Source organism: Bipolaris zeicola (genome assembly GCF_000523435.1).
Source record: "Bipolaris zeicola 26-R-13 unplaced genomic scaffold scaffold_192, whole genome shotgun sequence".
Lineage (NCBI taxonomy): Eukaryota > Fungi > Ascomycota > Dothideomycetes > Pleosporales > Pleosporaceae > Bipolaris > Bipolaris zeicola.
Genome location: NW_006912241.1, coordinates 36,597 through 49,453, shown reverse-complemented (window position 1 = coordinate 49,453; position 12,857 = coordinate 36,597). Strand labels below are relative to the sequence as shown.

Below are 12,857 nucleotides of genomic sequence, written 5' to 3'. Positions count from 1 at the left end.
TGAAGTTCGCGATGCCAAGAAAAAGTGTCCGGCTCGGTGGTGTGTCCGGCTCGGTGGTGCTTTACGTTATCTATCTACATATGATCCTATATCTACCCTAAAATACCCAACGCTCAAATCACAACCTATATACATGCATATATATATATATATGTTGATTCATCCACCCATAACATAATCCTCGTCAACTTCAAACTCGCCATCCCTCTCGGACCCAACTAAACTAACCACCTCATCCTTCTCCTCGTCCCGCCATCCCATCCCCGCCCACGTCCGCCCCGCCGTCCTCATCACGCCTTCGAATTCGCCCAGCGCCTCAAACCACCGCTCCCGCCTCTTGCTCTCCCGCACTCCTCCTTCCAGCGCAACGCGACTCGCCCGTGTAGTTCGCGCCTTGCGCGCTGGACCCAGGCCAGCGGTAGTACCGGTGGTGGTAGTGGGACCGAGTACGTCGGACATACGGGCGCGCATCTGCTCGAGACTCTGCTCGTGGGCGACGATGCTGCGGACGTAGGGGGCGAGGTCTAGTGTTATGATACTGAAATTTCGATCGAAAGATGAAGGGGTTAGGGTGAACGAAGTGCGTTCTGGCATGAGTTGGTCGGGGGGTGCGGCGAGGCAGTCTAGTGCTACTGCGAAGTCTGAGCGATTGAGGCAGGTTTTTGAGGTTTTGAGTTGTTCGTGGCGGAGGATGGCTTTGGCGTAGGCGGGTTCGGAGGTTGGAGAGGAGGGGTTGGGAGAGGGGGTGCAGCGGGTTTGGGAGATGAGGGGGTAAGCGCGGTGGATGAGGAGGTGGGTTTGCAGAGTTAGGGATGTAGAGAGATGGAGGAAGTCGGTTGTGTGGTCGATTTGGAGGAGGGGGGCTGCGAGAGTGTAGTTTTGGCGGGATTTTTCGGGGATGGGGGGCTGGGAGGCGTCGGTGGGTTGGGTGTGGGCGGTGCTGTAGGAGGGGAGGTCTACGCGGCAGAAGATGTCTGCTGCGCTGAGAGATTCGGTGTATGCATCTAGACTGGCAAGAGCTTGCAGGCGGTGGGATGGTTCTGCGTTGTGGGCGTTGAGTATCTGTTGGCTGCTCGTCATTGGGGCTCCCCAGTCTGAAGGACTGATGCCCCAATCTGTCCACACTTCTTGCAAGAGTTCTTCTTCCTTGTCGAAGGCGGTGTTGGTGGAGGTTTCGAAGACGTTGTGCGAGAGCCAACCCATGCCAGATTGATATGTGCCCTCACTAACAACCCTCAGCGTCTGGCCATATTCATCAACGTCTTTGCCTGGCGGCCAGCGCTGATACGTCCACTCCAAGCCACCCTTTCGGTCTCCAACAGACATCTGACACCAAAAGTCAAGTTCCATGATACTAGCTCGGAGATCACAGCCTTTGGATTGGTAAAGCTCCTTCACAGCTTGTCGCGCAAGAACGTGTCCTTCCCTCCCAGCTAAAGCAAGTAGGTAATCGGTTGCGAGTTCTACAGGAGGAGGCTGAAGTCGTAATACAGCGGCAAGTGGCAAGTCATGCATCGGTATTTGTCTTTCATCGTTACAAGTGATGACAATGGGACGTTTGGAAAGAGATGCAATCTTTGTGATCTGTGCCCAGAACTGCTGGTCCTCGTCAAATAGGATGTCAGCTTCCTCAATAAGAATCAAAGATTGCTTCTGAGATGTACGTGACGTTTGTGTGAGTGGAAGTGTAGCTTGAGCCGGTGATGGCGCTACCTTCTTGACTTCCTGTGGTCGTGGTTGTGGTTTTGGTTTTGGAATCGCTGCTTTGGACTTTGCTTGAAAGAAAGATGTCATAGTCCCTTGCCGGCCGCTGCTGATGTCTTTTTCAAGCGCATCTACATGCTCTTCTTCCGTATGCTCTATGGATTGAGAAGGCTCTTGGATCGATGCTGCGTTGCGTTTGTGGTTTACTAGATGGTTTCCGGTCATGTCGCCAACTTTGTCCTGGATATCTTTGCCCGAGCGGCGCATTCCGGCATGGATCTCGAAGACTTCAAACCCCATCTCTTTAGCTACTGCATGGACAGTTGCACTTTTGCCACACCCGTGAGGCCCGCTGATGAGTATGACATTCTTATCACGCGTCCACTGAGGCCGTCTGAAAGAGCCTGGCTCCATGTAGCTTCTCCCCTCTACATGAGGCAGCATCACCATGTCTTCTTCCTCCTCCTCTTCATCGTCTGGCACAATAAAGTCGTCAAAAGCCTTCTTGCGTTTCTTCCGGGGTGGCTGCTTCATTTCTACTGTAGCAGTGGTTTTTGATGCACCACTTACAGTCATGACTGTTAGACTTTGCAACCAATCTTTGAGCACTACTGCATCTGTGCCTGTCTGTAGCACATGGGCTGAAGACTTTGGGGCATACTTTTGGGCCCAAGATTGGACCTCACACTTTCCTTGATCAAAGGGTGTAAGATTGTACTCAATTTCTCTGAGGAGATCAACAACGGCTGTATGGAATGATTGCGGTTGCCCGACAGTAGCTAAAGAGGGTGATCTAGCCAGCAGCTGCTCATGTACTCTACGCTTAATATTGGGGCCTGTGGTCAGTAGACGTACTGGAAGTCGGACATCTTGAGGAGGCGCAAACTCGGTCGTACGATCTTTGTTTCTCCGGCTTTGGTCCCTGGAAAGATCCTGTGCAAGTCTTGCAATCATATCTTCGTGTTCCGGAAGGGTCACAACAGCATTCTTCATCTTTCGTGGCCTCAATGCTAGTTGCACGCAAGTGGAATTATCCAGGCGCATTGGTGAGTTTGTCGATTCCATATTACGAACATGCACATTCTCGCTAGTCGGCCATGAGGGCTCGTTGAGGCCAGATTGCTTGCCAGCTTTGCTTGTTTGTAGTCCCCTATTATAGAATGAGGTGGGCTCTGGTGATTCCTCTCTACGAGTCTCGGCACGCAACTTTCCTGGAGTGACCGCACTTTTCCTGGGAGTTGCGGCGGGGAGCTCTGTGACAACCTTGACTGGAGGGGCGTCCTTCTGAGCCTTGCCAAGAAAGAAAGGATGCGTTATTTTCGACGGCGCAGCTGGTTTCGGCTGTGCGTTCTTCTGAGATGCTTCGCGTTTAGTCGATTTCCTCTTTGCACTCAGGATCTCTTCGATCTTCTGGCCAATGGCAGATCGGCTCGCTGGGTCTGTGCCATATTTGATAACCGTCACTGTAGGAAGGACTTTAGCCTGCTTGGGCTTCCGGCCTCTTCTCTTCTTTGGAGGCGATGTCGGATCTACTGCTGATTTTGGTGGGCTGGAGACAAGTCTACCGCTTTTGGTGATCTTGATCTGCTTCTTTGGTGTCACGTTCTTTGGCTCGTCCAGTGGGGGTTCAGACGGAACGGCGACGGACTCCGGGTAAGTTGGAAGTGAGGGCGTACTGGGTGTGGTAGATGTGGTAGAGTGTTCCTTCTGGTCATATTCGATCACTTCGGGCACACCAGTCATAGTCGTGTCGGTAAGCACATGGGTGTTTGGCCGTGAATCCAAGTCTGCTGGTCCATCTACCTGTACCTGTAATTGTTGGTGCCAGTCCAAAGAAGGCGGTTCAACTTGTGTCAAGGCTGATGAATTGAGCAAGGGCTCTGGGGATTGCGTCTTCTGCCTTTTTCTTCGATCGTGGTTGGGATCTACCTCCAAGGAAGTTTCGACAGAGTCGCTTATACCATTCACAATATCCCCATTTGTTTCCTGTGCTGGTGGAGGCCGAGTGAAGCGATCCAGAGATGCCTGGTTCTTCAAGTGAGATACAAAGTTTTTCTCTTTTATTCCGTCATTGGTTGGCGCCCTCTTCTTGCGACCTTTACTAGGCTTGGAGTCTATATTTGTGGATTCGGGGGCGTCTTGGGCATTGTTCGCTGAGGCATTATTCTTGGGTTGTGAAGGATCTGGTACCTGACCGTCTATGTGAAGCATAAGCATTTGATTGTCCACCATCTGTCCAGGAACGTACTAGGGGGTTTAGAAAAGAATGGATGTACGGTCTTTGCCTCCAGATTCATTGCAGGTTGTACTGCGGAGAGGGCCATGTACACGTTCAGAGACTACCAGAGCATTCGTAACATCGGGGCTGGTCTATAGAAACAACAAATCGGGCTGAAATATGGATTGCGTGCGTAAAAGTCGTAAAGTGAATGCATACGATCGCAATCATTAACGATGACCAAAAGACACTTGCAGGACACGCGACGTGACGCGCTAGAGACGCCACTGCAGCCACACTTTACTACCCCTGCACGTGTCCTTCACTAGCCACAGTTGCGCGCTAAGAATTCGCACTCTGGTCACCGCCCTATTTTCTGCCGAAGCTCCAACTTTTTTCTTGACCAGCACTCGACCACCAAACTAAAGCACGCGCTCCGCCCTACGGCTCACGCAGACCTCAGATAACCCGACTTTCAGGTCTGGCAAACACCATGTCGTCCGATCAGCCCATTGGCGCCCCCTTCACTTTGGCATCGCTGTCCAAGCCCGTCGGCTCTACAAATGGATGTGTGCACGCTGCTGGCGTCTGCAGCATTAGCGGCATCAAGAAGAGGAAGCGCACCGAGATCGCTGTCGGCGTAGACGGCGAAGGCGTGTCAATCTACAGTGTATGTATTTCAACTTGCGATATGCGATAGCCGCTCAGATTTTCCCAGCTCCAAAATCCCCAACTTGTAACTTCATATGCGCTGCCGCCCAGCGCCACTTTTACAACCGCTCCATACTCCATATACCGAAAAGGCCCTTCCAAGACACCAGCGCATCGCTTCACATACGCATCTCTTACCGGCTCTTCGCCTGCTGATAAGCCGCAACTCGTCTGTTTTCACGACAAGACCAATGGAGAGCACACCGAAACCATAAAGACGACTTATACTCCCTCTGCTGCTGCGCAGATTTCCACATTGGACTCGCTTCCTGTGGCTCCTGGCGGTTCCTCGAAAGATGCGACTCATGATATCCTTGCGACCTTTGACAATGGCGATGTCATCTGTCTTTCTGCAGACCTGGACACGGTCAGATGGACTGTAAACCTTACATCATTCGTTTCTTCTGGAGACTCTCAGGCCGCTATCGAATACATTACACTTGCTAGCGCCAGGTCTGTGACACGGGGATTACTCCGAAGCCGACAGGACGTTACAACAATTTTAGACCCTACAGCAGACAACACATCCGATCTTCTTGACCTTGTTCAGGTGCTCTGTATCCTTGGTCGCAAGACAGATGGTGCGAGAGTCCTGACACTTTTGCAAGTGCAGCCAAGGTCTGCAGATCTTACCACCACTCAGCTCTCGCCCGTAAAGCACTTGCTCGCCTTGGACCTTCCTGCGCCGTCGAAAACATTCCTTTCTCAGAGTAGTTCTACACAGATTACCCTACACGCATCTAGCGGGGCGCTCTATTTCATCATCAAGGGAACACTGATTTCTTATGATCTCTCTGGAACTGTACCAAAGCTTTCTTCTGAGTTCGTTCTTCCTGCGCCAGGCGTCGACGCATTCCTACGAACCGGACAGGATGTGATCTTTACTACATCGCAAGATATGTGCAGAGTGTTCGACGTAAAATACAATTCTTTGCAAGCTTTGCAGTCAATGGTCGCCGGCTCTTCTGATTCGGACCTTACCAGTCCCTCAAAGAAGAGGAAGCACGCACAGCCAGAGACCAGTGAACATTCAGCGTCCCCTTGCAGTCTGGTGACATACTACGCTGACATTGGACTGGTGGTAGCTGTCCGAGAGGATGAGGTCTTCGGCATGCAATTTGGAGGTGCAGCACCTCGGAAGCGAGCCAAAACTGAGGGCACTCTACTTATCGATGCTCTTGGAAAAGGCATTGCACCGGAACGAAAAATTGTTACAGGAATTGACGGACAAGCTTGGCAAGAGAGGAAGTGGAAACTCAACAAATACGCTGCCAAGGGCAAGATTACAAAGTTTGAACAACACTTCGCCGCAGATCTGGGCATTGAACTTGAGAGTGCCGAAATAGCACAGAAACGTGGAAATGAGGTTTCGGGCGGACCGTTGACTAACGGTGGTGGACCAAGCCTTCCGGAAGATGACGCCATGGTCGTCGACAAGCTTGATGAGGAGCCCGCGAAGGATGAACTACCTCGATGGAAGATGCCCACTGCTGTTCCTGGACATCAAAGACAGCAATATCGCCAGTATGCACTGTATGCACTAAGTAAGATATTCTACTGTACAGATGCTAGCGAAGCCGATCATGAACCTCGGGGAGTTTTGAAGATTGGTTTCTTCCCACCCAACGTCTTCCAGTGGCTTCTGCAGACCGGCCATCTTACCAAGGAGTCCATTCGTCGATCACTCCTCGACGAAGCAAACGGCCAGATTCAGTCAGTGCCGACTATCATTGACGGTGATCTTGTCAAGGCGCTTGTTGATTACGATTCCGATTTGCACATACTCTCTGCTGTCTTGAACCACACTCAATTCCTTCCAATCGGCGAAGTCGTCCAGGCTATCAAGCTTCTCATCCAGAGTATAGATGACGAGCCGGAACAAGCTCAAGAAACGAAGCTATTGACCAATGGTACTGCACCACCCGAGACCGAGATGGATGTCGATTTCGCCTCGGAGTTAGAGGCAGCCTCGCATGAAATCGACCATGCCCTGTCAGTTCTCGACCATGGTCTCCTGACCCGGAGTCACACCTTGCGACCTGCACTCATTCGACTGCACACTTTCCCTGCCTCGATCATCAGCTCAACACTTCGGTCCATGCTGCCACGACGGGATCTCGAATCACTCATTCGCCTCTTGCATCTTGAGTTGAAGAATGGAGGCTGGTCATCACCATTGGGCTTCGTTGATTTCGAAACCGCTGGTGGTGACAATTCTGGAGAAGATCCGGATGATCATGCTGTTTCTATTATTGCTTCCCTACTTTCGAGCACGCTTGATGCCATTGGCGCCGGAGCTTGGCTCGCGTCGGTCGGCTCAACCTCTGGATGCGAAAATGGTGACGACATGCTCAAATCATTGAACAAGGACGCATCTGTCGCTCTCAGTGGTTTCTTTGAAGCGCACTTCATTCGTGGTCTACTATCTGAGTTCTTACGCTACGCATCTACGGTGCCCGCTTCAAACAAGCCTTCCGTTCAGACTTTGGAGATGCAGGGCAAGCCCTTTGGAGTCACAGGTAAACTGAATGGAGAGGAGGATCTGCCTATGTTGCCGCTCGGCGCAAAGGCAGACCAGGGTATAGAAAAGATGAAGAATAGTAAAGGCGGCAAGAAGGAGCAGCGGAGCAAGCGGGAAATGGGCATGCTCATCAGTAAAAAGGTGCCAAAGTACAGCTTCGAGCGCATTGTCGTTTGAAACACTGTATCATCGCTGTCAAGTTTCTGTAGCATCTCAAAATCCTCGTTTTCGCAGTTTTAATGAACAAATACTACCTCTGCTTGTTCATGCTCAGTCTTTCATGCGTGATAGGATAATCTACACGGGTTCATGCATGACAAACAATGAAAAACATTCTGTGTATTAAAGGACTACTACCCGGCAAGGGCCCCTAGCCAGTTAATGGCAATGTTACTATTTTGGTAACAAAAAGTACTCGACCCCTTCATAATACACGATCACCACTTCGACTATGAATTCCATCGTCAAAATAACAAAGTTTTCGGTTATCTCGAGAACATAAGCACCTAATGAACACGACTTTTGATCAGCAATTATTGATGACTTTGTATGGTTGAAGAGGTGGCTGACATGCAGTTCGCCCGGACCTGAGTCGTACCGAAAGCAGATCTGCGGGCCGAATGGCCCTGGCGTAGGCAAAGGGGGGTGAGCGCTAAGTTGTATAGCTGCCTTGGCATGATGCTTGACCAATTGCAAAAGCATACTATGACGTGAATCGGATGTCCCAAGGTGCCGACCCGGGCTTCCTCACGGACAATCGGGAAATTCCATGATGATTGGTTGAAGAATTCACCCTTTTTGCCCATCTTCGGCCGACAATGGCCTGAAGGTCTCGTCTTCTCTTTCCATTCTCTTCAGCTTCTGACGTATAGGCTCGTGAGACATACTCGAGTCCTTGCTCTCACGATGGCATCTTCTGCGACAAAAAGGAATACTGATGAACGAGATGAAGCGGACTCTAACACGACTGCAAGACCGACACCAAGTGAGGAGCCGGAACAACCTACTGGTTATCAACAGAATGTGTCTTCAACCGAAGCGGATGAGAAGAAGAAAGAGAAGAAGCCATCGAAATTGAAAGCAGCATGGGGAAAACTAGGACTGGACGTTCCAACTCTTCTCATGATGGGAAAAGCAGCGTTACCGCCGACTATTGCGCTGTCCATGTATCAAGCAAACGATGTTGCGGAAACATACACGACACTGGGATACCTCACGGCCATTGTGTCCATTCTTGGTTTCTGTATCATGCCACGCGCAAAGTTCATTCAGACTATAACCATGAACATACTCGGTACTTGTATCGGAGCAGCCCTTGCAATGCTTATGGTCTGGACCGGCGTAAAGGCGCGGCAACACACGACCGATCCTGCCGCACCTCCACAAGCCTACAATTCTTCTCAGTCTGCTGTTCTCGCAGTTTGGCTATTCTTTCAGATATACGTGGTCAATACTATGAAAGCAAAGTTCCCACAACTTGCCTTTCCCACAATAATATACGCCATATTTGTCAACGTTGCGGCAACTAGCGGCTTCTTGTTCAGGACAGTACCGCAGTGCCAGGCATTCGTGCGGAGGCTATTGGAAACGTTCTTGACAGGATTTGCAATCGCGACAGCTGTAAGCTTGTTCATTGTGCCTGTCACGTCGCGGAAAGTCGTAATGAAAGAGTTCGCAGGGTACGTTGGATTGCTCAAGGGAGCCCTAGGTGCTCACAAGGCCTATTTCACTAGTCTTGAAACTAGCGATATGTTTGCGCAGGAATATGTGCCAGATATAGGAGACAAAAAGAAGAAAGAATCAAAACCAAAGGTGAAGCCAGAAATTGAGGCTGTCAAGAAGATGACTACAGCACTGCAACAACTGCACGGCAAACTTTCCGCAGATCTCCCATTTGCGAAACGAGAGATTGCATTTGGAAAGCTGTCGCCTGATGACTTGGAGGTCACGTTCAAAAACCTCAGATCAATTTTGCTACCGGTCCTGGGCTTGGCATCAATCATAGATCTTTTCGAACGCAGTGCGGAAATTAACCATTGGGACGGGCATGAAAACGAGGATGACGAGGCCCTTCGCAGACAAGCTGTAAACGAATGGAATGAGATGTTCAGGTTTGCGCACGAGCCGCTCAGACACATATTTCAAGCTCTTGATGATGGTCTTTCCCATGTTTTCTTGAGATTGCAGCTGGCGAAACCACCAAAGAAGAAAGGAAAGAACCAAGAAGATGCGGAGGCAAAAGGAGACTCTGTCAAACCAGGAGATGCTGGATTTGTCGAGCATCTTCAAAAGCAGGCGGACGCATTCTTCAGTACAAAAGAGTCTACACTCCACCATTGGGTCAAAACAAAGGGAATCAAGCTCAGAGATGACTACTTCACATGTCCCTCGGCTATCGATGAAGAAACCTTGGAGCTTATCCCCAGTATCACGACAAGGAAGCGAGACCAACGCCAGCTCTTCATGCTTCTCTACATCATGTTCTTGCTCCATTCGATAAGCCGCTCAACGCTCGAATTTGTAAAATTTGCTGATAGCAAAGACCAAGCGACCATGAAGAACCAGCTCATTTGGCCAGGCGGGCGACGCTTCAAGAAGTGGCTGAAGAGCATCTTCCAAAGTCAAGACGCAAACTCAGACGATGAGACGACGGTCGCTGGATTTGACAGAAACAAGACTACTGTGTACATGGGAGACGCATTCAATAAAAAGAAGGACCCAGAACATCTACCACCCGCCAATGCTTGGGAAAGATTTGGAGACCGGTTACGGAGGATCCCGGCCTTTCTCCGCAGTCCTGAATCAGCTTTTGGATTTCGTGCCGCTTGTGCTACAATGAGCTTAGCTATCATAGCCTTCTTGCGCCCGACACAGCGGTTCTTCATCGAACAACGCTTAGTGTGGGCCTTGATCATGGTTGCCATTTCCATGACACCCACTACGGGTCAGGCAATTTTCCAGTTTATATTACGTATTGTCGGAACAGCTGTAGCGATGGTTTTTGCGTGGCTCATCTGGTACATTCCTGCTCAAAAGACGCCCGGCGTACTTGTTTTCCTCTGGGTTTTCGTTGCGATTGGATTTTACATTCCAATTAAGCGTTTAGACTTGGTCATTGTCGGAATCATTAGCGTTGTCACTGCTACTATGATTGTCGGCTACGAACTCCAGGTCCGCAAGATTGGCGAGCAAGCAGCCACAGCAGGAACAGGCCAACCTGCATACGCCATCTACATCCTAGGCCCTTACCGTCTGGCTACCGTCATTGCCGGTCTTGCAGTAGCATTTTTCTGGACAATCTTTCCTTACCCAATCACCGAGCATTCTGCTGTCCGCCAGCAGCTCGGTGGTGCACTATATCTCTCTGCAAATCTGTTCTCAATTATGCACGAGCAAGTCATGGGTCGTATTCGAGGCGAACTCGGTGGCGAAGAAGACAGTAAAAAGGACAGCCCAGGATACCAGCTAGTCAAAGCCCGAAATAAGGTCTTTGCCAAGCAGATGCTCACTATCCAAGGATTGAAGATGCATGCTGATTTCGTGAGGTGGGAATTTCCATTCGGAGGCAAGTTTCCAAGGGAAGAATACGAAAAGATCATCATACATGTCGAGAAGTACGTATCGCCTCTTCCTCAAAGGAACGCCAGAACCTAACCGTTTGAATAGTATCGTCAACTACACAGCCCTCCTCGGCTACGCATCCGAAGCCTTCACCCACCCCTCACTAACCCAGCAATCCTCGGACCTAGAACTCGACGACAAAAACAGCAAAGCCCAATGGTTCCACGACCTCCGCCGCGTAATCTCCGACGCAAAAGTAACATCCCACGAAACAACCTCCTTACTCGCCATGCTCTCCTCCTCCATCACAAACGCCCAGCCCCTTCCCCCTTACCTCCGCGTACCCTCCGGCGCCCAGCTCTCCCGCAAACTCGAAATAGTGGACCCCGAGATCCTCAGCCTCAAACATATCACAGAGCCGGGTTACGCGGCGTTTGCTGTCATGGCTGTTAGCACGCGGTGTATCAATATGGAGATTGAGCGGCTGTTGAAGGCAGTAAAGGGACTTGTGGGCGAGTTGGATTTTTCGTTTCATATTGTTAGCACGAGGGAGGAGGAGGGGGAGTCGAAGGAGACGCTTGTGCAGAGGAGTAATAGGAAGATGGATTAAGTGTCTTTGTCCCTTTTTTTGAGTTGACATTTTGTGTGCATGGTTCTTTCTCTCCCTTTTTTTGGGTCGCCTTTTTGTATAAGTTGAGGCATAGAGGGGTAGATAGGACATTACATAATATGTATATGTATGTATGTATGAGAAGGGAGAGAGGCTCATTTTGGGGTCTCATTTGGGGGGGGGGAGGTTGAAAACGATATCCGTACACTTCACCAAAGCAAAGAGGTATGTGTATATATAAGGAATGTTCTAATTATTACTCATTTCAGACTATTCTATAATCGCATTACTTTTCGTTCATGTACCGCATTCGTTTCTTCGATCCTTCATTTTCTTTTGTGGTGGTTCGCACAAGGGTGTTTTTTTGCTCCATCTACTTGCATCCTACCGTCCTCGCCGAGCGAATCGGCTTATTCGGACCAAACGTGTTGCATGCGCCCCCAACCGTAGCAATAGTAGTGCTATCACCTTTGCAGTTGTCGTCGTCGAATACAATGACTATTTGCATCATTTTGATTAGTATATTCAACCAGAAACAAAAGAAAAAACAAGGAGTGCGAAAGGGAGGGGGAATGAAGAAGAATGAGAGGAGAACTTACCACTGCATCCAGCAGGCAACGTTGCAATATTATCGGCGGTGACTCTGAATGAATCGGTGTTTCCGCTGAAGACCGGCGATGTAGAGTAGCATTTACCGTCCGTGGGCATATATAAGACTGTTGTGGCCTTGCCGCTGCATGTTGAGCCGCCCCAGACGGTGATGGGAAAGCCGTTGTCGAGGCTCGAGGCTCGGACTAGGGGAGCTGCGGTTGTGGTGGCAGCAAGGAAGAGAGGGAGGGCAAGTGTGGAGAAATGCATTTTTGTTTTGCGTGGTGGGAAATCTGGAAGAAAGATTTCTCGGTTTGGAGGAAAGGGGGGAAGTAGAAGAGATATTATTTGGAGGGTTGTTAAAGGTTGGGTGTGTAGGAGATTGTGTCTTGATTGCTTGGATGAAGATAGCAGAGATAGAGGCTTTCTTTTTATACATCTGTCAATGAGTACATGACAGAGCATATGTCATAAGAGTTGCATGGATACTATCATTCTTTGCCGGCTAAGCAAAGGAGTCTTACCGTTTGAATGCGCTTGCCCAACCTTTCCGCGGCGGTTGCGTTATTGGTAATTGCAGTAGTCACAGGCCCACCACTAGTGGGTTACATGGATGGTGGGCGTGAGCGGGATACGGTGAGCCTTGTGGTTACCCGCCCTGTGCTGCTTCTCCATCATGGGCGGTTTCTTTTTGGTCGAAAGGATCCGACGAGATCCGTTCTTTCTTTTTTAGCGAGCGGTACAGTCAGCATAGGCTATGCAACCCGCGGTATCCCGAATAGCAACGTGAAAGTGTCTAGGTGCGATCCTGGCTCGTTTGTATTTTGCCTGTAAGCCAACTTTGAACATGGCGGGCGGAGAAGCTTCCGTGAGAATGTTGTGGTGGCTGAAAGTCCAACGCTGGGCTTTGACCCCCAAGCAGAGTTGATCCTCCTTTGTTTGTG

The 12,857-nt window shown here is 50.0% G+C and overlaps 5 protein-coding genes across 5 annotated transcripts; 3 read left to right on the top strand and 2 right to left on the bottom strand.

Moving 5' to 3' along the window:
• Positions 1-159: 159 nt before the first annotated feature.
• On the bottom strand, positions 160-4,001 carry COCCADRAFT_8065 (uncharacterized protein; the record flags this gene model as incomplete). The annotated part of the gene is made up of 2 exons (XM_007717706.1): positions 160-3,902; positions 3,953-4,001. The coding sequence occupies 2 exons, from the start codon at positions 3,999-4,001 to the stop codon at positions 160-162; spliced, it is 3,792 nt and encodes a 1,263-aa protein (XP_007715896.1).
• A 414-nt stretch (positions 4,002-4,415) lies between these two features.
• Positions 4,416-7,331, top strand: COCCADRAFT_8064 (uncharacterized protein; the record flags this gene model as incomplete). Its single annotated transcript, XM_007717705.1, has 2 exons — positions 4,416-4,592; positions 4,641-7,331. 2 exons carry the CDS (start codon positions 4,416-4,418, stop codon positions 7,329-7,331), a joined length of 2,868 nt encoding a protein of 955 aa, XP_007715895.1.
• Positions 7,332-8,060: 729 nt separating this feature from the next.
• Positions 8,061-11,325, top strand: COCCADRAFT_8063 (uncharacterized protein; the record flags this gene model as incomplete). The annotated part of the gene is made up of 2 exons (XM_007717704.1): positions 8,061-10,768; positions 10,821-11,325. The coding sequence occupies 2 exons, from the start codon at positions 8,061-8,063 to the stop codon at positions 11,323-11,325; spliced, it is 3,213 nt and encodes a 1,070-aa protein (XP_007715894.1).
• Positions 11,326-11,698: 373 nt separating this feature from the next.
• Positions 11,699-12,183, bottom strand: COCCADRAFT_105613 (uncharacterized protein; the record flags this gene model as incomplete). The annotated part of the gene is made up of 2 exons (XM_007717724.1): positions 11,699-11,823; positions 11,925-12,183. 2 exons carry the CDS (start codon positions 12,181-12,183, stop codon positions 11,699-11,701), a joined length of 384 nt encoding a protein of 127 aa, XP_007715914.1.
• Positions 12,184-12,444: 261 nt separating this feature from the next.
• Positions 12,445-12,695, top strand: COCCADRAFT_39897 (uncharacterized protein; the record flags this gene model as incomplete). Its single annotated transcript, XM_007717723.1, has 2 exons — positions 12,445-12,596; positions 12,647-12,695. The coding sequence occupies 2 exons, from the start codon at positions 12,445-12,447 to the stop codon at positions 12,693-12,695; spliced, it is 201 nt and encodes a 66-aa protein (XP_007715913.1).
• Between the last annotated feature and the right edge of the window lie 162 nt (positions 12,696-12,857).